Source organism: Malania oleifera, chromosome 3 (genome assembly GCF_029873635.1).
Source record: "Malania oleifera isolate guangnan ecotype guangnan chromosome 3, ASM2987363v1, whole genome shotgun sequence".
Classification (NCBI taxonomy): Eukaryota; Viridiplantae; Streptophyta; class Magnoliopsida; order Santalales; family Ximeniaceae; genus Malania; species Malania oleifera.
The window spans coordinates 72,848,067-72,871,231 of record NC_080419.1 but is presented as its reverse complement, the minus strand read 5'-3'; the positions used below and the strand labels follow the sequence as shown (position 1 = coordinate 72,871,231).

Sequence of the window (23,165 nt, the reverse complement as noted above, 5' to 3'; positions counted from 1 at the left end):
GTAACAGTATCGATAACTCAAAAAACCATTACGTAACGGCGTTACATAATGGTTGCAGCCGTTATTTAAAACCATGCTCACGATCTTCAACATAGCATCTCTCACAAAATGAAAGTAAATTTAAATGTCCTTTGTCCTCTCATGAAACACTAGATTGCTAGCAAAATAAATGGCAACTTGATTATCAAAGAACATATTTCTAGCGTTACCAAGGATCCCACCCCTCACATAAGAGACTCCAACCACATAAGCTCACTCAAAATATCAGCCATAGCTTGGTATTCTACTTCAGCTCTAGATCTTGCTAGCGTAGTTTGCTTCTTGCTCCAAGTACCAAGATTGCCTCCCATAAATGTGCAATATCCAATAGTAGATCTCCAATCATCAACAGAGCTAGCTCCCATGATCTCACTGACTCTTACATATATATATATATATATATATCAAACCTAACCTTGGAGATACTGCAAAAGCCTACAAACAAGTCCCAGAGTGGTCATTTGGGATTTTTCATAAACTAACTCACCACCCTTACAACAAAAGATATGTTAAGTCTGCCAATCTGGTAACAGTCATAGATCAACTTGCCAAACAACCATGTATATTGATATTTGTCTTCAAAGTCCTGTTCAACATCCTTAGACAACTTCAAATTGGGATCATAGGAGTATCAACTGGTTTAGGTCCCAATGTACCCATCTCATTTAACAAGTCCAAGGTATATTTTCACTCAGATAGGTTCAAAACCTTCCTATACCATATAATATCAATACTAAGAAAATAACGCTAAGTACCCAAGTTCTTGATTTGGAAGAAGCAACTACTTCACATTTGCAATACTGTTCTAGTCAATGCATGAAGACATCATCAACATAAACTACTAGGCGAACCACATGTCTCTCTTTAGCAAACAAAGACAAAATGATTAGAGTAAGGCTGGATAAAGCTGACTACAAAGATAACCACACCATAGTTAGAATCTTACGATTCATGATTCGATTCATACGATTCGAATCACTTCTACACCAAATCTATCAGAATCTTACTAACGAATCTAAATACAACTGAATCATTGTCGAATCTATCGATTCACCTAGTGAATTGAATCTAATGATTTGATCCGAATCTATTGATTCACACGATTCTGGACCTATCATGTCCTGACAAACCCAACTAATTTGAAACCCCTAAAACAAAATTTCTTTCTTTTTTCTATTGCTTTTATTTTAACACAATTACCTTCACCATTCCTTGCCTACATTAGTTTTGTACTAAAAAGGAGGAGAAAATAGACTTTCAGGTCTCATGTTGTCTTCACAAAATCATTCTTCACTCTAGGAGGAGTATAGTGTCCTGCCGTGTTTCATTGTGTTGTTAAGATTTAGTTGGTTTTTTCAGTAGTTTGTTGAATTAGTACCTTTTTTTGGTTTTTTTTTCTTTTAATCCAAGAAAGAGTATGCATGCAATATTACTATTTTTTAATTGTTGACAAATACCAAAAATTCAAGTTATTTTATTTTTTTCTTGATTCTTTCCCTTAATATAAAGCTCATTTTATTAATATTTCCTAACTCATTCTCTTACTTTTCATTTGTTTAGGGACAGCATACAAATGAAATATGATTTTTTTGTTGTCAAATGAGTTTTACTATTTTGCTGCTTGGTTGTATATCAGTATATGAGTAGAAAAAACTAACGAATGCCTTTTTGTATTATGTTGGGTATAATGTCATTACATACTGCTGCTTTTATACATAAAGTCAGGTGCCTATAAATAGAAAGAAATCAACTCACACTTTATTCAATTGATTCTAGGAAATTCTAGCTAATAAGGCAAGTCTAATTTAGGATACACTAATTGTGACTCTCGGCACACTCTATATTTAGAGTTGCCAAGAATGGTAGCTTTCCATATGCGGCAGATCTTCAACACTTCCCCTCAAGTTGGCAAATAGATGTCAATCATTCAAAGCTTGTCCACCAGAGCTTCATAAGTCTTCCTGTCCAACCCTTTAGTAAACAAATTTGCCACTTGTTAAGCTGTAGGGATATATGGCATACACACTTCTCTAGACTCAATTTTCTCTCTAATCAAGCATCTATCAATCTCAATATGTTTAGTGCTTTCATATAGTACCGAAGTGTGAGCTAATGAGATTGCTGACTACTTGTTACAGTAGAGCTTCATGTTTCCATTGATGTTCATTCACAGGTCCTTCAGGATTAGTTTAATCCACAATATCTTATATAATCCTCTGGCTAGGGCTCAAAATTATGCTTTTGTACTAGATCTAGCAACAATATTTTTCTTCTTACTCTTCCATGTAACTAAGTTTCCCACCATATATACACAATATCTTGTAGCATATCTTCTATCATCCAGACATCTTGCCCAGTCTGAGTCGGTATAAACTTCTACATTCAATGTATCATGTTTTTCGTATAGGGTGCCCTTTCTTGGGCATGACTTCAAATACCATAGGATTCGATTCACAGCTTCCATATGTTCTTTACGAGGACACTGCATGAACCTACTCACATAACTTACAACAAAAGTAATATCAGGTCTAGTATGTGATAGGGAAATTAATCTACCAATTAACCGTTGATATCTTCCTATATCAACTACTTCACCCCCTTCATTCTTAGCTTGGCATTTGCTTCAATTGGAGTTCCTGCTGGTATACTAACTTCCATCCCAACCACTATTAATAGATCAAGAATATATTTTCTTTAAAAAAAGGAAAAAAAAAAATGCAGCCCAGTGCACAAAGCACCCGCGTATGCGAGGTCCGGGGAAGGGGCGGACCACAATGGGTCTATAGTACGCAGCCTTGCCTTGCATTTTTGCAAAAGGCTGTTTACACGTCTTGAACCCATTTAGATCTGACAACTTCTATTCCTAGACAATACTTTAGATTTCCAAGGTCTTTGATCTCAAATTCTCGGGCCATCCACAGTTTCAGATTCTCCATTCCTTCTTTATCATTCCAATATTCCATGTAACAATAATATCATCTACATACACAATCAGGACAGCAATCTTGTTACTTGTAAAGTGTATGATGAATAAAGTATGATCACCTTGACTTTGCCTATTACCCATTTCTCTCATCCCAAACCATGTTCTAGGTGACTACTTTAGTCCATACAAGGATTTCTAAAGGTGACACACTTTCCCCTTTACATCTTCTTCTATTAGCCCTTAAGGGATTTCCATGTAGACCTCTTCCTTAAGTTCTCCATGAAGAAATGCATTCTTAACATCATACTGTTTCAGTTCCCAATCCAAATTTGCTACTAGAGACAATAGGATTCTAACTGTATTAATCTTAGCCATTGGAGAAAAAGTTTCATAGTAATCAACACCTAGAATTTGAGTATATCCTTTAGCTACTAGGTGTGTTTTAAACCTTTCAACACTTCCATCTAGTTTATACTTTATTGCAAATACTCATCTACAACCAATTGCCCTTTTTCCTCTTGGTAGTGTGCACAACTCCTCGTCTGATTATTTTCTAACGCTCCCAACTCTTCAAATACTACTTTCCGCCAATTGTCCTGTTGAAGTGCCTCTATGACATTCTTTGGAATGGAAATGTAGTAACCCAATCAAATATATATATATATATATATATATATATATATATATACATAAAATAAATAAAGAGATATCTTGGAGGAGATATTTTGGAGAAGATATTTTGAAAGAAGATATTTTGAGATATTTATATATAAATATCTTGGAGGAGATATTTATTTTGATTACTTAAAAGTTAAGTTAGGTTTTTCTTTATAAACTCTCATTCTCTCTCTCTCTCTCTCTAAACACGAACTCCACTCTCTCTCTCTCTCTAAAATTTATGGGCCATGTGTTGCCGGAATCGACGATCTGACGTCGCTACGTGGATCAGGAAAGGAATCACTACAGGTTTTACAGATCAGAATTTCATTTCGGAGATTTCCAAGTTTTTCCCGAAAAATCGAGGTAAGGGTTGTTTTTTGCTTTTGGTCCGGTGTATACGAGATTATACTGAAGTGTTGTTCTTTGAGTATTAGGTTTTGGGGTTTTCGTGCCGTTGTTTTGAACCATTTAGGTTCGAGGTTCGGAAAGTTAGGGCTTGAGTTCCGGGTCGTTTCGGACTTAGATTCACACGCAAGCAAAGGGGTTATGTTAATACAGTGATTTATACAATATGAATCGATTGAAATGTTGAAATAACTTTTAGCTATCGAGTAACGGCAGTTCTAGGGTTTCCAGGCCTCGGTTCGATAAACCGGCTTTATTTTCAAAACCAACTGGTCAAATTCAAATGTTATATTTTTAGAATATTGTACTTTTCATTCCGGACCTTTTCACCGGTTGGAAATGTTCTCTTCGTTGTTTAAAACTCGTACTGTGATATTTACTAGTTATATTTACTTTCGGGTTGTTTTTGAATGTGGAAAATTGTGTGGCATGTGTTGATGTTGTGAAATACAGTAACTGTTGTGAAAATGCAGGAAGTTTATTTGACGGCTACGGGCCGGATTTCACGTAATGATGTGTTTTGTGAAATGATTTCAAAAGAGTGTTTAAATTTCTTAAATTGCACGATATGCTTTAGGAACCCTAGGGACTGATAGTGTAGGCACGGATCTGTTGCCAGTGAGGGCACCATACTTTTGATCTATATGAACCCAGGCTTTATTGAGACAGTAGGGGCGGTCTTAGTGTGAGTTTGTCTCTTGATCGTGTACCTAGGCTATATTGAGACAGTAGGGGCGGTCAACCCCGATTGTGGGGATTTATACATGGTATGTCCTATCCTGCATATCTGTACATTTATGTAATTGTTGTTATATACTATGGGGTTGTTCATATGATGAAAATGGGCTACGTATTTTACAATTATGGAAACGATGATTATATATGTTTAAGTTTTTGTTAAACACTTAAAGCATGCTGGTCACACACTGTTATTAGCTTAATCGTCGCTTACTGAGAGGTGTCTCACCCTATCATACAAGCTGTCTTTTCAGGTCCTTATCGAGGTTGAGATTAGCAAGGATTGGGGCAGGGTAGCGATCTGCTTTTGAGTGAGCGTCTCCACGAACTCGATTTTGTAGGTTATGTTATAGGTTTTCAGAACTTGTAAAATGCTGTAAGACTTGAGGATTCATCGAGTATCATACAATATTGTATATGGATGTTGGAATAGATGTATGTATCTATCAGGCGGTTAGAACTCTGGTAATAGTTTGATGGATATTTATGTTTTCCGCTGCGTATATATCTGTTGAAAGTATATCAGGTACACAGATGTCACTGCAGTAACACTCGGGCCATATGTTGGGACCAAGGCATTACAGGTGGTATCAAAGCCTAGGTTTGCTAGGTTCTGCAGACTTTGACGGTCAGTGAGTAAATTACCAAAGTATTGGGCGTAATGAGATAGAGTTAGAGAGTTCGAAGGCGGGATTTCCTTCGATGGTCTTCTGCGCTTTTCAAGGAATGACGATTTCAGGAAAACCATGGTAAATCCATTGATGGTTTCGTTTCTAGGTTGAGAGACTTGACTCGGATGTCGAGATGAAAGGTAAGACAGCCTAGTAAGTATGGGCTGTTGGTGTCTCGAATACGTGTTGTTTAATCTTCTCGTTCCATATTTGCATTTATTGTGTTAAATGTGGAATGATTAAGTCGGCTTTTACCTATGTACAGGATGGAACCCAAAGGGAAAAGGATTATGGTAGGAGGCGATAATCACCTGAATGCCTCCAGTGAGGATGAGACTGAGATGAGGTAGGTGAGCAGCAGATTTTGGGACCGGAATTGGTTCAGCAGACCTCTACGAAGGTCGAGCTTATCAGAAAAATGATCAGATCAGCTCAGAGTTGGAAGAAGAGTTATGTCGATACTCACTGACGGGAACTGAAATTTGATATCGGAGATATGGTATTTCTGAGGGTTGCTCCTATGAAAGGAGTGATGAGGTTCGGGAGGAAGGGCAAGTTGAGTCCTCGGTACATTGGACCGTTCGAGATCTTGGAGAGGATAGGTTCAATTGCTTATCGAGTAGCCTTACCCCCGACCTTATCTAGGATGCATGATATGTTTCACATGTCAGTGCTGAGGAAGTACGTGTCAGATCCGTTGCACATGATCAGTTATGAGTCTTAGAGATCAATGAAGCGCTAGCTTATGGTGAGGTACCGGTTTAGATTTTGGATCAGAAGGTATAGAAGTTGCGTACCAAGGAGATACCATTGGTAAAGGTGCTATGGCGTAACCACGCGGTTGAGGAGGCTTCTTGGGAATTAGAAGCCGAGATACGTCAGAAGTATCCTCAACTATTCAGCGATGTTCAGAGTTAGACAGGTAATGTAAATATGTGAGTGTATCCCTTTTTGCTTATGGTTAGGGTATGTGGATTGTCTCTGAGAGAGTTTGTATATGTAATGTGAGCTTCCAAGACTAATGTATGTAACCGCCGTATTCCTCCGCCATAAGTGAGGGTAGGTAATAAATTTGGGACAGGCTGCTATGTGGGTGGCCGCGAGCTCTTCCTAGAGACAGAGCAGTTAGAGTTCAGACGATGTGATAGGAACAACTAGCAAATTTCGAGGACAAAAATTTATAAGGGGGGGAGATTGTAGTAACCCGATCAAATATATATATACATATATATATATATATATAATAAATAAAGAGATATTTTGGAGAAGATATTTTGAGATATTTATATATAAATATCTTGGAGGAGATATTTATTTTGATTACTTAAAGGTCAAGTTAGGTTTTTCTTTATAAACTCTCATTCTCTCTCTCTCTCTCTCTCTAGACACGAACTCCACTCTCTCTCTAAGATTTCCGGGCCGTGTGTTGCCGGAATCGACAATCCGACGTCGCTACGTGGATCAGGGAAGGAATCTCTACAGGTTCTACGGATCAAAATTTCATTTCGAAGATTTCTGAGTTTTTCCTGAAAATCGAGGTAAGGGTCAATTTTTGCTTTTGGTCCGGTACGAGATATACTAAAGTGTTATTCTTCAAGTATTAGGTTTCGGGATTTTCGTGTCGTTGTTTTGAACCGTTTAGGTTCAGGGTTCGGAAAGCTAGGGCTTGAGTTTCGGGTCGTTTCGGACTCCGATTCACACACAAATTAGGGGGTTATGTTAATATAGTGACTTATACAATATGAATCGATTGAAGTATTGAAATAACTTTTAGATATCAAGTTACGGCGGTTCTAGGGTTTCTGGGCCTCGGTTCGGTAAACCGGCTTTATTTTCAAAACCAACGGGTCAAATTCAAATGTTATATTTTTAGAATATTGTACTTGTCATTCCGGACCTTTTCACCAGTTGGAAATGTTGTTTCCGTTGTTTAAAACCCGTACTGTGATATTAACTGTTTATATTTACTTTTGGGTTGTTTTCGAATGTGAAAAACTGTGTGGCAGGTGTTGATGTTGTGAAATACTGGAACTGTTATGAAAATGCAGGAAGTTTAATTGACGGCTACGGGCCAAATTTCACGTCATGATGTGTTTTGTGAAATGATTTCAAAAGAGTGTTTAAATTTCTTAAATTGCACGATATGCTTTAGGAATCCTAGGGACTGATAGTGTGGGCACAGACCCATTGCCAGTGAGGGCACCACACTTTTGATCTATATGAACCTAGGTTGTATTGAGACAGTAGGGGCGGTCTTAGTATGAGTTTGCCTCTTGATCGTGTACCCAGGCTGCATTGAGACAGTAGGGGCAGTCAACCCTGATTGTGGGGATTTATACATATACTATGGGGTTGTTCATATGATGAAAATGGGCTACGTATTTTACAATTATGGAAACGATGATTATATATGTTAACGTTTTTGTTAAACACTTAAAGCATGCTGGTCACACACTGTTATTAGCTTAATCGTCCATTACTGAGAGGTGTCTCACCCTATCATACAAACTGTCTTTTCAGGTCCTTATCGAGGTTGAGATTAGCAAGGATTGGGGCAGGGTAACGATTTGTTTTTGAGTGAGCATCTCCACGAACTCGATTTTGTAGGTTATGTTACAGGTTTTTAGAACTTGTAAAATGTTGTAAGACTTGAGGATGCGTCGAGTATCATACAGTATTGTATATGGATGTTGGAATAGTTGTATGTATCTATCAGGCAGTTAGAACTCTGGTAATAGTTTGATGGATGTTTATGTTTTCCGCTGCATATATATCTGTTGAGAAGTATATCAGGTACACAGATGTCACTGCAGTAACACCCGAGCCGTAAGTTGGGACCGGGGCGTTACAGGAAAGACATGTTAGGTTGGTAGCAAAAGCTTTAAACACTAGTCCATGTCTATGATAGGATACATAATTTGACAGTGGATGTTTAGTGCATGTTTGAACCCCCTTCCTAATAGCAATAGGCATATCAAGCTCACTGTACAAATCTAAAGTTGAGTTTGTACCTTCAGATATACTTTCCTTCTATTGCATCCAAGGGATCTTGTGAGGAATGAATAGATTCAGTTGTGCCTGGTTCTTTGTCTGGTATTGATAGTGTGTTTCTCCTCTGGTATGTCAAAAACTCTGCTATTTTTGGCAAATTAGAAGAGTTAGTCTCCTACACGGTAGTTGTGGGTTCAGGTTCAAGTTGCGAAGTGTCTAGTGGTAGGATGTCTCCAGGTGCACGTTTTAGTTGCAAGAGATCAGGCTGCAAGTCAGGGTGGTCAAGTTGTTCAGGCCGCAGGTCAAGGTGTTCAGGTTACAGGTGGTCACGCTATTCAGGCTACAGGTCAAGGTGTTCTATGATAGCTTCATATTCCTACACTTCAGTAGGCGTAGCAATTGGCAAGAAGACTTGATCTAGACCTTGATTAGGACTCCATAACTGCTCGAGATTAACCCTATTCTCCCCTTGCTAAGCAGTAGGGAGGTAAAATAGGACCAACTCGTGGAAGGTCTACTAATAAACAACTTACGAGTCTGTGGACAATAACACTTGTACCCTTTGTCAAACATTGAGTACCCAAGGAAAATACACTTTGTTGCACAAGGTTCTAATTTACTAACATGGTTTTAAATCACGGTAGCAAGTAGCATAACATAACGATAAGGGGTGTAACGGGAAGCGGGAGTAGCGGATGTTACATAATGGGAAGCGAGTGTAACAACCGTGAATTTTTTTGAAGCACACACAACCTTGTGCATATTAGTGTACTTGCATGTTTTTAAGCTTTTAGCCCGTCTTAGAAGCAATTTTAGTGTATTTTGGATCCTTTACTTCGAGAAACTAAGTTATTTGGTAAGAGCAACAAGTTTACATTTATTTCAAACCACCATTGATAGAAAAATTACATGTGTGTGCGTATTTATACTTCTCATCGTTCTTATCTGTGACAAATTCTTATGTGTGCTAAATTAATATAAATATCACATTACTAATATTATCAAAATAAAATATTTTCCTAACAAGTTAGAATTTTCAAATTGTTAATTAATGCATCTCTTGTGACTATTTAAAGAAATAGTAAATTTTGTATCATTGTCATCCTCATTATAATCTTTTTCCCCCTCACCACATGGTATATTGAGAATGATTTATGAAAGAGAAGGAAAAAAGTGAGAAGAAAAAGTAAAAAATAAAAAGAAAATTTTGGTGTAACGGTCCTATAGCGGTTGCGTAACAGTCATAGCAGTCTTTACGCAACGGTCGCGGTCCATAACGGCCGTACAGCCGTGGTTTTTCTTCCCACCCATTTCGCAATGTGTAACGGTATCAGTAACCCAAAAAACCGTTACGTAACACTGTTGTGTAACTGTCACAACCGTCATTTAAAACCATGCTTACTAATATTGCTTGACACATTCTGAACAAAGGTATCACACCCGAAAACACGTAGTGAGAGATCATAATAGAATTTAACCATGGGGTAAATAACTTTGAGTTTGTCCAATGGAGATTCAAAGTCTAAAACTCTAGAAGGTATCCTATTAATAAGAAAGGTAGCCGTTAAGAGCGCATCACCCCAAAAATGCTTAGGATCATTATGATTAAAGAGTAAGTTGCGAGTGACATCTAGAAGGTGCCGGTTTTTTCTTTCCACCAGACCATTTTTGAGGATAGGTGTGTGCACGCGACATATGGTGAATAATGTCTTTTTCAGTAAAGAATGTTTTGAAGTCATTATTGACATATTCTCTACCTTGGTCACTATAAAGTATTCTGATTTTTGTGTCAAAGAGATTTTGGATCATGTTGTAAAAAATACCAACAGTGAAAAAACCTCAGATTTGTCACGCATCAAATACACCCACATATGTCTTTGCTCAGCTATGAATGTTACAAACCAACAATGACCAAAGACAGAAGATATGCGACAAGGTCCCCACACATCTGAATGAATAACTGAAAAAAGAGTAGATGCTTTATTAGTACTTGAAGGATAAGACACTCGATGATGTTTAGCTAATTCACAATTAGAACAATGAAACTGGCATACATCAGAGGAATTTATAAGGCTAGTAAACATTTTACTAAGAACAAGAAAAGATGGATGACCAAGTCTCATATGCCACAGCCAAGCTTTAGGAGGATCACCAGGTCGTTGCATTCCATGAAAACTTGTGGATCGTATCAGCTGTTGGTGCCTGTTGTGCATCTTCACTAGGTACAACCCATTTTCTTCCTCACCTAGACCACTCTTTTGTATTGAGGTTAGATCCTGAAGAAAACAACCAAATTCAAAAAAACACACTAAACAGTTAAGTTGCCTACATAACTTTTGAACAGAGATTAGGTTTGCTAATAGTTGAGGCACATGCAGAACATTAGGTAATGTCAGTTTCCCTCGAAGATGAACTATTCCTTTTCCTGCAAATATTGATGCTGAATCATCATCAAATTCAACTTTATGGTTACCAGGGCTAGGTTTATATGAAATAAAAACAGAATTGTTTCTTGTCACATGGTCTGAAGCACTTGAATCAACAATCCACATGTTACAGTTATTTGAAGTAGTAGAGAGAGCAGAGGAAGTTTTACCACCCCCTGTGGAGCTAGCAGTCTTGGCACGGATTTCTAGTAACTGCATTAGTTCTGCAAGCTGCTTGTTGGTAAAAGCTGACTCAGTCTCCTTCTGTTGTTGAGCACCTTCAGCCATATGTGCTTTACTCACCTTTTTACCTTTATCTCTATTAGCTCCTAGTCTTCCATGTATCTCCCAACAAGTATCAATATTATGCCTCCATTTATTGCATTGGTCACACCAGAGATTATCCTTGTCGTCCCCTTTCTTCCTCTTATTTGGAGGTCTACGATCTTTGTTGACTACCATAGCCATGGATTCTCCACTCCGATCCTTAGTCATGGCCTTTCTTCTACTCTCTTCACTTCGTACCATTGGAAAAGCTTCAATAAGGGAAGGTAAAGGAGTTCTACTAATCACCATTGAGCACACATTATAAAATTCAAATCGTAAACCAACCAAGAATTTAGACGTCCTACCCTTCTCCATAAGGCGAGTAACTCTAATTGGTACATGAGAATTCTCAAGTTATAAATTTTGATAATAATCCAATTCCATCCATAATCCCTTTAGAGTACTGAAATAGGAGTTAACATCTAAATCACCTTATTTAGTGTCTCGGATCTGATTCTCCAACTCATTGAACCATCATTACCTCCACTTGAAAATTCCTCTTTCATAGCTGCCCATAGATCGCTTGCCTTCTCCATGAATAGGCAGTTACGACCAATGTTTGGCTGCATAGTGTTGATCAACCAAGCCAACACCTGTGAGTTCTCATCTTCCCATCTATATGTTGCAGCTTCATCTTCTTCTGGCCGCTTCTTAGAGTCATCTAAATATCCCAACTTGCTCTTCCCTCTGACGGTCATCTTGACTAATTGTGCCCAATTGACATAATTGGTGGAGTTGGATTGATCATGCTGGCTGTTGAATTGCATATCTGACACAAGATGTTTACTGTCAACAGACATGATGATTTGTGAGGTCTGGTGTAGGTGGGTACTGTCAACAGACATGATGATTTGTGAGGTCTGGTGCAGGTGGGTAAGGACATGCGGCAGCTATGGTTTTGCTTGAGAAAGGGGCGGCGGCTGAACTTCTTTCTCAGCCTAAGAGGGTGGCAGCTGAACATCATGGCTGGACTTCTTTCTCGGCCTGATAGGGTGGCAGCTGAACCTCTTCCTCGGCCTGAGTACATGTGCTCGATAAGATGAAGGTGGCTAGGGTTTTCCCAGGGATGGAATGTGCGGCTAGGGTTTTTTCAGGACTATGAGGCTAGGGTCTTAAGAATCATAGGCTCTAATACCAAGTAGAAAAAACTAACGAATGACGTTTTGTATTATGATGTGAATAATGTCATTATATACTGCTGCTTTTATACATAAAGTCAAGTGCCTATAGATAAAAAGAAATTAACTCACACTCTATACAATTAATTCTAGGAAATTATAGCTAATAAGGCAAGTCTAATTTAGGACACACTAATTGTGATTCTCGGCACACTCTATACTTAGAGTTGCTAAAAGTGGTAGCCTTCCATATGCAGCAGATCTTCAACAATATGCATGTCATTTAGAATTGATTTTGGAAATTTATATCGAATCTTACTATTCAATTTGATTCTCGATTCCCAAAATTGGAATTTTGATTCATGATTCAAATCTCGATTTGACAACTATGAACCACACTAAGTTTTTCAAACCACGCTACACTCAGGAAAACTACTCAAGACCATAAATGGCCTTCTGCAACCTACATACTTGATCCTCCTCCCCCTTAGCAACATACCCAATAGAGTTGCCCCAGTATACCTCTTCGTGCAAATCTCCATACACGGACATTCTTCACATCCAACTGGTATAAAGGCCAATCAAAGACCATAAATGGCCTTATGCAACCTACATACTTACCATCCTCCCCCTAAGCAACATGCCCAAGAGGCTGCTCCATGTGTACCTTTCCATGCAAGTCTCCATACAAGAAGGCATTCTTCAAATCCAATTGTATAAGGGCCAATTAAAATTAACTACCAAAGAGACCAATACACAAAAATAACTTAATCATGCAACCATGGCTATCAAAATCCCGATCCAAATTGTGCGATTCAATGATCCTACAATCCATACTTGCCTAATCGATCCGGATCTTAAGTAGAATCTTAATAAAGTAGGATCCCAGTAGGATCTTATCTAGAACCTTATGATCTTAGGATCTCGATCCTATTGATCCTACTTTTGCAATGGAATATAGATTTTTCCTATTTAGGAATTTAATGAAAAAGGCCCAATATATATTTTTATTGGCCCAAACACTTTACTTTTTCAATAGACACAAAATTTGGTCTAGTTGGCTAAATGCATCAAAATTAGGGCAACATAACTAGCATGTTCTAGGATTTGCTCAATCCAAGTCAAGAGAGCAACTGAGCATCTCTTGAAAGCTCTCTTCCTCAAAATTGAAAGCTCTCTAGGAGCTCAGAGTTCTTGATAGACAGATCCTAGGTTGTCTATCAGTAGACTTGGGTGTTCCTTCTTCTAGCAACAGTAGAGATCCACTAATAGCTTTGAGATCAGCAAAGAGCTTCAACAAATAGGGAGTTGCACAGTCAGGCTGAGAGCTTAAAGTTGCAGGCCTATGGCAGTTACGCGTTATCTTTGTAGTTTTTTTCACTTTCTTCCTTTTTTGTTTCCCCTATTATTGACAAGCCATAGACCTATCTTTTTTTCCCAAAGCAAAGAGCATATAGCTTTCTTTTTCCTCTTTTTTCTTTGCAACTAACAAAAATTTCTTCCTCTTCCTTCTTTTTTTAACTTCTTCTCCTTCTTCTTCTTACGGTCTGATGACAAAACCGCAGAAACTAAGAAATTTACATCAGTTCATTGAAAAATATTAGCAATTTCTTCTTCCTTCTTCTCTTCATTCTTTTTGTTTTTCTTTTTAATTATAATTATAAAATAGATAATCTAGCAATAGCCTGTCCTTTGCAAAGCACTTTGAAATCCAAGCTACTTAGATTTTTTTTTTTTTCAGGTTCAAAAATGTTGAAGGAAAAACTTGCTAGGTGCTAGCTAGCAAGCTAGCAACATTCCTAAAATTTGCTTTAATTTCTTGAACTTACTACCAAGTTTTTAGGATTATTTTATTAAGAGATGTCATAAATTGCCAAAAGATATAAATTTTTAATTTATTTTACATTATAAGTAGAATCTTACAATCCACGATCCGATCTTACAATCCAATCCTGCAACCCTCCCAACAATCCTATGTAGGATCCCGATTATAAAAACCTTGCATGCAACAAGAGAGAAGGTCTCAAAATAATCAATATCATATTTTTAGGTGTACTCTTATGCAACAAATCGAACCTTAAGCCGTTCGATACAGCCGTTAGGAAGGTATTTGATGTTGTAGACTTAACGACGCCAAACCAACTCCTTACCAAAGTAAAATCCACCAAGCCCCATGCCCCTAGAGTGGTCAAAGCATCCACTATAGATTCATTGCATCCTTCCACACAAGGTTAGCAAGCACTTCAACATGTGAGGAAGGGATAGAAATAGAGGACATAGACAAAGCAAAAAATGCATAGGACTAGGAAGGTGAATAACTAGAACATAATGAGGATAAGCAACTAAATACTGCTGAGCACGTGTTTGAGTAACTTTTTGGTAAGCAATGGGAAAATCCAAGCACCTTACATGGACCTCCAGAACCAAAAGTCAAAATAGTGATTGGTAGAAGAGGCAGCTACATGGTGTTAGTGATGTTTGTGCCTACTTTCCGTCATTCAAAAACAACCCTTGATTATTTCTCTAGGTCAGCAACTAATGGATTCAAAAGACTAGAACATTTCTCAGAAGGGATAAGGTAGGAAAATGAGGATCAACACACGAGGGCGGGACCATAAGTCGTCAATGGGCTAAAAAAAAGATTCAACCAAAGAGGACATGGCACTAGAGAAATAAGGTGTCCCCTCAAAAAAGGTACTAACATATTTACAGCAAGTGGGAATTATAATATCTATCTAGTCCCCTCAAAAAAGGTGACATAGTCACTAACAAATTTACAGCAAGTGGGAATCATAATATCTATATATTTTGTCGAGTATCCTACAAAGATACATTTAATAGCACAAGGAGAGAATTTTTCTCAACCAGTATGAGAAACATGAACAAAACATGTGCACCCAAAAACACAAGGCACTACAGAGAGCATGGGTAACACTAGAAGGCATCTCATTAAGTAGGAACAAGAAGAGCATCAGTCCAAAATTTTTTAAGAACATGCATACGAAGGAGCAAAGACCATGTTGTGCAAAGTAAATGTCTATTTTTTTTTTTCATTTAGCTATTCAATTGGAATGTATAAAAGATGCTTGATGAATAATCACTTTGGCCAAGCAAAAAGACTAAAGCTCATTTTGAACAAACTCTTAGCATTATCAAATCAAAAAATTTGAATATCACTGCTAAATTAAGTTTTTATTTCCACTTACAATTGAGTAAATACACTCAAAAATACAAACTTGACTCTTAACAAATAGATCCTGGTCATGCACACAAAATCATCCATAAAAGACATCATATATTAATGACCAATCAAATTCTTAACTCTACATGGACCCAAAATATATATATATATATATATATATAACAATAATTACTACAAGACTTTAAATGGAAAAGATGTTCTAATATGCTTCCATAACTGATGAGAAGAACACATACAAAAAGATGCATTTTTTTAAGGGACGGATGACCCAAACGAGCATGCCAATGCTCTAGAGAAACACCATGACTACAAATTATGGAAGTTGTATGACAAGAACTGGATCTACCACCATATCGAAATAGTACAGGCCATCTTTCTCAAGCCTTCCATCAATTCTCTTCTTCATCTAGAGATCATGCACTAATGAGAAGAAAAGAAGGTTACAAAATAATTATAAGATTTAATTAATTGACTAACTCATAACAAGTTCAACGGAAATTTCAGAAACATATAATACACGCGAAGAGGATAGAAGGAAGCAAAGGAACATTGCAGGCTTGCAGCAACCAGAAACTAGTGTAGACAAACCATCAACAAGAGTAACCTTAAGAGTACAAAGTAGGGACTAAAATAAATTAAGACTACCTTTCATATTGGCAGCACCAGGATCAATAACCCAAGTGAGGAGGATGAAGAGCCAAGAAGCCCAACTATACCTCAATGGGCCGCAGTAGCACTAATGTAGAAGAATGGGTTGGAGTCGTTGAACCATGCAACAAGATTGTTATACTCCTTTAAGAGGGGTGGCCAAGTGCACTTGAAGTGTGGATAGTAACCCTCGATAAGAGAGTTTTAGGGGCCCAAGTCAATTTGCCATGAAGATCCCAACAACACGGTTAGAGGTGGTCCTAACCATGCCTAACCTATCACGAAAGAAGCTCGAGAAGACGACTAAATTCAATCTTTGGTGATCCATAGGATTGAAGCATATGCTTCATTCATGGATGGTCTGGATTCATCAACAAGAATATAATCATGCAAGGGTTGAAGCTCATGACTCAACCCAAATAGAAACCTGGCAATCAAAAACTCTTCCTATTTCCTCTTAGTCATCCGAATGTCGGAACTAGCTAGTTGATATATTGAGTTCCTCCCAAATACCCAGTACTAAAATACTCAATGATGGACCTACCTTCTTGGTATTTGCAAAACTTCTCATACAAGTCAAAAACTCAAGTTTGATTTTTATGTTCGTGAGAAGCTTTCACAAAATCATTTGGACTTGTCTGTTCTATGGAAGACCGAATTTGCAACAATTCACAGCTCCATGCTATTCCACAACCACACAAGCAATATGCCATTCTCTTTCACCCAATATTCATCATCCTTAGAGTCTAGTGACGGAGGAAATACAGCAAACACTTGGACTTCCATTTTGCATTGATACACAGACACTGAGACTACAAGAAGTAGTTGGAGGACCAACCAATTTGATGGCTGTGATATGTGTGTTAACCACATCAGCCAAAGCTCTCTCTACATAGGCCATCACAACCACCACAAACACAACAGGAATGAACAACACACAGCAAAAAAGCAGAATCAGGCAGCAAATACAAGCACAGAACAGGGCTCCAGATCTTCAATGAACCAGAACCTCAACAAGAAGTTACAACCACAAAACTAAGTTTTGCAGTATCCTAGGAGGAATCACAGACATAAACAGTCTCTCAGTCATCCTGTCAAAGTTGGTTTTGATCACAGAACAGAGCAGACCACACTCTGGCTGCTTGGAACAGGGCAGACCACAATGATGCACCGAGACACTTAAAACAGCAGCATAGGCACTTAATAACCTGGCAGCAGCTAGAAGGATAGGTAGGCATGGAAAGAACAACCACGACATCATAACTTTATCATCAGTCGACGAACAGTCCTAGGAAACAACAGAACAGCAACAGCAGTCTGCTAGAAACAGTAGGGTGCTGCCTTTACATGAGCAATCTACCACAAGCCACACAACACTGACAAGGGTGGCTCACAGATGAGAGGAGAAGGATATGAAACCCTAAACAACTCTCAAACCAGGGGAAAAAAAAACTACGTTAAGAGTGGGTCGACAAGGGAGAGAAAAGGAGAGGAAGAGAATGGCTGTAACTGCATCAGATTCTGAGAATCTGCTCAGATACCATGTCGTAAATCTGAAATAAATTGAAGATTCAATGAAGACACTGCAGCACTTAGGGTTAGAGATGGAGAAGAGAATAAGAAGAGAGCCTAGCCATAGTTTTCTGAAGCATACATACAACTCCAGGCCTGCCCTTTTGTATAGTAATAATAAATAAATACTTAAGCACAAAAATAACCCCACTCACTCAAACTAATTAATAAAATATGACATTATCTTCTGACAGTAAGTAACACACAATCATTATACTAAAGCATATTGTTAAGGCCTGATGTACATTGCTGGCCCACAACCTAACAGCTTATGCTTTTAGGTAAAGTGGTAGTATCAAAGCCAAGTTTCCAGGAGGTCCTAGGCTCAAGTCTTGTCACCCGTGTTTATCATCTATTTGTTAAGAACTATCTTATTCCCTGTAATGTGTGTTGTTTATTGTTTGTTTATCTCTCCACATGCTGTCACGCTGCACATGCAGGGAAGTGTTAACCCCTAATATACATTGTTGAATCATAACGTAACAGCTTGAGCTTTTAGGGTAAAGTGGTATTCTCACACATAATATAACGACATACAAGATAATAAAGAAAATAGTGTTTAAACCGACCATAAGGATGCGTATCTCGTCAAGAAGCGTGTGCCCCCTTTCCTGTGCTTGTCTAGCAGCTGTCTCAACAGAAATTACAATGTCACCCAACATAAGCTGCAAAATAAAAAAGCACGTCATGTTATCAATTGTTTGTCACTCACAATAGACATTTGGTAGACTGATTGTGTTCTTACAATTGGAAGCTTGAGTTCAGGGATGTGTTGGGACATGGAAAGCACATCAGTAGCATGATCCTCATCCCTCCAATCTATGTTAAGCTTGCGAATAAACTCATCATTGCAAAGAAGTAAAGACAACTCAACATTTTCAAACCCACCAATATCATTGATAGTTGTATCTCTTGTTTTGTACTTTGAATCTTTTATACTGTCAAATGCTAACTTCATTGCCATTGGTACATTAAGACGGAGCATTTCTGCGATATTCTGCAACATGCACAAAACATTTTACAGCCAAAAATTAATAGAGGGGAGTTTCCATATCTCTCTTTTTAATGGAGAAAGATGAGAGAATTAAGCTTACAGAACTACTAAAAGAACAAGCAATTTGGAGTCTATCCAGGTTCCATTAGTTGTCTTCCTTGGAAGAAACTAAAGTTCAAAAGTTTAGAACTCAATCAACATGGTAGGGCACGGTACAGGTGCACAATGGGATAAAGTACTTAGCTTGGTAATGTGATACATGGGATCTACACTTGCTTAGTTCCTATTTTGGGCTGTGGTGCCTTTTGAAGAACTCACTAAGTCACTAAGTACATATTTAAAGTGGCATAAAGGAAGATTGCATTAATTGAATGTAATTAGATGGCTTATTTTTTCTTATTGTTATTTTATTTTTTAGTTCATTTTCCTTCCGTTTCCTCATTTTATTCATTTATTTATTTTTTGCATGAGAAAAATATATTAACAGAGAACAAGCAAGGAAGAATGAGAGGAGAACAAGATGTGCGCCTTAAGCAAAATCAAAAATTTAGAGAATTACAATACAAAAGCTGCTTCCAATCCCTTTCAAGGCTGAACAGAAACAAACTCTAAAAAAACCCAAAGGAATAAGCCAGCAAGAAGCCAAGCACACAGCTCTATCCCATAACAAACTAGGAGAGGTTGTGTGATCCTTGAAGGTTCCTGCATTCCTGTCAATACAAAGGCTTCAAAAGATAGGAAAAAACTGCACTCTGCCACAAAAGTTCTTCCCCACCTACTCGTGCCAAAACCCAAATGTCTCTCAAGCAAGAAGTCTCCCCTACGGAAGCACCACCCAAGCTTCACCAAAACAAGAAACCAAAGCACTCCAAAGATGGGTTACCACCTGCCTTCTGATAATGAAGGAAAAGGTGTGTGCTCGTTTCATTGGACTCCCTAAATCAGGACTAAGAAACTCGCAGGGGCTTCTATTCTGCAACAAATCATGCATATAATTCAATTGACAGTCCAGATAAAGGTCTGACTGATCATAAAAGGAACCTCTGCCTTCCAAATGAAGTAGCTCCAAGGGAAGAAATTGGGGAAAACGTTTTTAAGAGGTAAAAGGGGAAAGATATTGTAGAAAAGAGACCTGATGAATCACCCTCCCAAACCCTCAGATCACCCCTACTGGAAGGAACAAAAAACAATCCAAGGCATTAGCAAGGTCGTGAGCTCATCAACCTATCTTTCATTGAGATTACCAAAAAAAATGGAAATCCCAAGAGAACCCCCATCCCCAGGGGGAAGAAATGAAAGAGCTGATAGGTGCACTATGAGAAGTAGAAAGCTTGATCAGCTGAGGAACTATCAACTCCAAAGAGCTCTCAGCCACCCAAATATCCTCCCAGAACTGAACCTGTAGCCAACTTGCCATCATCCACTCTGAAACGGGTGAGAGGAAAGAATAGACAAGCAACTTGGGAAACAAACATCCCGGACTTGCATGAGAAACAATGCCACTTTCATTAGCATCCCATCCATTACAATAAACCTCATAAGCAGAACCATGTTAACCTTGTGCCAAAGGGAATTAACCTCCAAGCAGAACCTCCACAACCATTACCAATTAGCGAGATGCTTCTAGAAACCATGTTACCAAGCCCCAGCTCCTCTTCAAATTTAGGCCTTCTAACCACCTCTAAGCTAGCAAAGCTGAATATAAAGTACCATGAATTAGGAGCATCGCCCTGGATTACATTTAAGGGTTAGGACAAGGATCCAAGTAATCATTGTAAAACTTGTGTCCCAAGACCCAACAACCACACTTCAGAGTTGGGGCTTCTTGCAATTAAATTCCCCAAACCTACTTGAATTTCCCTAAGTTTAACTCATGCATTGAGTGCCAAAGTTCAATAAAGAATTGCAGTTCTTGCTTTCTTTCTTAAAGTATATTGGAAGGGAAAAAGATGCAAAAAAGTTATGTCAGGTAATGGAGATACTTTAAGTATTCCATTAGTTATGTATCAACGTTCCAACAAAAAGACTTGTATGCATCAAAAACCATAAGTTAAACAGGATAAATGCATTAAAAAGGGACAAATTTTAGCCAACGGTGCTGCTGGATTTGTGTGGTGTTTCTAGGATTTTTTTGTCTTTTATTGGAGAGAGATACTTAGATATTTAAGGTTCAACATTTGCCTTTGCATCTGCTTTGGGGGAAGATTGAATTCCTTCCTCATGGGCTTATGCTTCCAAAGCTTTTTAAGGGATTTTTTTTTTTTATATTTGAAACATGATTAGAAAGCTTTGTTGTATTGTTTTGTTTTTCTTTTTTTATTGCCTTTTTTTTTGTGAGAAGGAGGATGTCTAATTCTCATATGTTATTTTATTTTCTTTCACTTCTCGCAAATAAAATATACCTTTTGTTTTAAAATTCAAAAAAAAAAAAATCAAAGTTCTAAAGCTTGAACTCGATTCCTAAATCCATGAAGGAAGAGCTCATTGCAAGACTTTGGCTCTAATTAAAGTAGTATTAAATCACTCTTAACTGACATAGATTTAAAGCTACTTAAGCTAGTTTTCCATAAAAACTATAGCAAACATTTTTTTTAGATAAAAAAAAAATTTTCATTAAAAGCTAAATAAAAAAAAAAAGATGGAGCATAAGACATCATCCGAAAATCAAGTAATTACAACAGAACAGCCTTCCAGCCCCTCGAAAATTCAACAGCGATATCCCTCCAAAAATACCAAAAAGGGTGTGCACAGAAAGAAGCAAGAAAATTAACTCTAACCCAAAGTGAAAATGGAGAAGTCATCTCATCCTTGAAAATTCTCACATTCCTCTAAAGCCATAGAGTCCAGAAAATAGCTTACACTGCACAAGCCCATAAAGCCCTCCTTTTCTACTTCCCCCAAAACCCTGAAATCTTACTAGCAAGAAAATCATGCACATTTTGCAGAACCACCTGTGCTTCTCCAAAATTTGGAAGAAGAGCATTTTAAAAAAGTCTCGCCATCCAACAATGAAGAAAAAGGTGTGCATTTGTCTCATTTGACTCAAGGCACAACATTCAGATATCTAGGCTGAGGGTCTTGCAAGGTCTCCTTACCTATAACAAGTCATTCTTGTTAATCTAAGAGTCAAGCGACTGAATGGAAGGGAGTAGAAGGTTTCAGGAGATAAATGGAGTAAGACCTAAAAGAAAAGAGCCCCAAACAATTCCCTAGCCAAACCCGAGCATCTCCCCTCGTGTTAGGAATAAAAGAGTCCAAGAACTGGTGTGTCATGAAGAGTAGATAATCTAAAAAGGAAAGGCACTAACAGCTGCAAGACTGCAACAGAACCTCTCCCACCCAAATATTCGCAACATCCTTTAGTATTTCACCCATTCCAATGAATTCCATATCTTACTTTTAATAACAGGGGTTCTAGGGAATTATAACCTCTACGAAAAACTTCCATAACCATTTTTCAATTAAGGATATGGACTTAGATACCACATTACCAAGCCGCAACCCCAACCCCCACCCCCCAACTTAGGTCTCCTAACCACATCCCACCTATTAGATGATCCCTTTTATCCTCCCCTAGACCAGGAAAGTCTCTCATAATACACTTCAAAGTCCCCACAACACTCACAGAACTCTAAAAGGAGATAAAAAATAAATGGGACTATCAAAAAGGAAATTTCTAGTAAGAGTAATCAGACCCCCTAACAAAAACTAAGCCTCTTCCAGTCTTGCAATCCTCCACACGCTCTCAAGCACCGGATCCCCCAAAAGGCTGTAGGCATAGGTTTACTCTTTAAAGGAAGACTTATATATGATAAAAGCCAAGCTAATGAATCACAATCAGCTAGAGTCCCGAAACCCTCTAAGTCATCATTATACAAATTAAAGCCAGCTGCCCCGCTTTTGGACCAATTAATCTTTAACCTCAAAATATCCTTTAAAAATCTAAACAAAACATAGGCCTTATAAAATTTCCCAACACTATTTCCATGAAAAAAATGGTACCATCCTTAGACTCAAGATACTCCACCTCTCCCTCCCAAATGATAAACCCATGATCAGCCCTAAGCATGTGAAAATTATCCTACTCAACCATTCAATCACCAATGTAAACAAAGAGGGAGACAAGGGAATTCTATTTATCAGACCAAATAAAATAGATGTAGACCCCAATAGCCATTTTTTCTAGGGGAAAAAAAAAAAATTGAACTCCCCTTGCCTAAACCCTTGAGAAACCCTAAACAAATCTCTAGGCTACCCCATCATCAACATATTAGTTGAACTAAGGCACCCTCTTATCCAATTCTTCAGCGCTACCCCAAAACCCATCTTCCAAATCATATTATTTGGAAAGCCCCAATTCACCATGTCACATATCATACACCTTTTCAAATCCAATTTAAAAACCACACCCTTTTGAGCCCTCGTTCCCACATCCCCAAGCTCCTCAT

General features: G+C 38.0%; 1 protein-coding gene across 2 annotated transcripts in view; it reads right to left on the bottom strand.

Annotated features, from left to right (window-relative positions):
* The window catches only part of LOC131151940 (endoribonuclease YBEY, chloroplastic), a 40,947-nt gene that overhangs the window by 15,668 nt on the left and 2,114 nt on the right, over window positions 1-23,165 (bottom strand). For both annotated transcript variants that reach the window (XM_058103446.1, XM_058103447.1), the window contains exons 2-3: window positions 18,469-18,720; window positions 18,293-18,388 (exon numbers count right to left, since the gene is read on the bottom strand). In XM_058103446.1, the coding sequence (XP_057959429.1) occupies window positions 18,293-18,388; window positions 18,469-18,720 (348 nt within the window). The remainder of the gene's footprint in view (window positions 1-18,292; window positions 18,389-18,468; window positions 18,721-23,165) is intronic.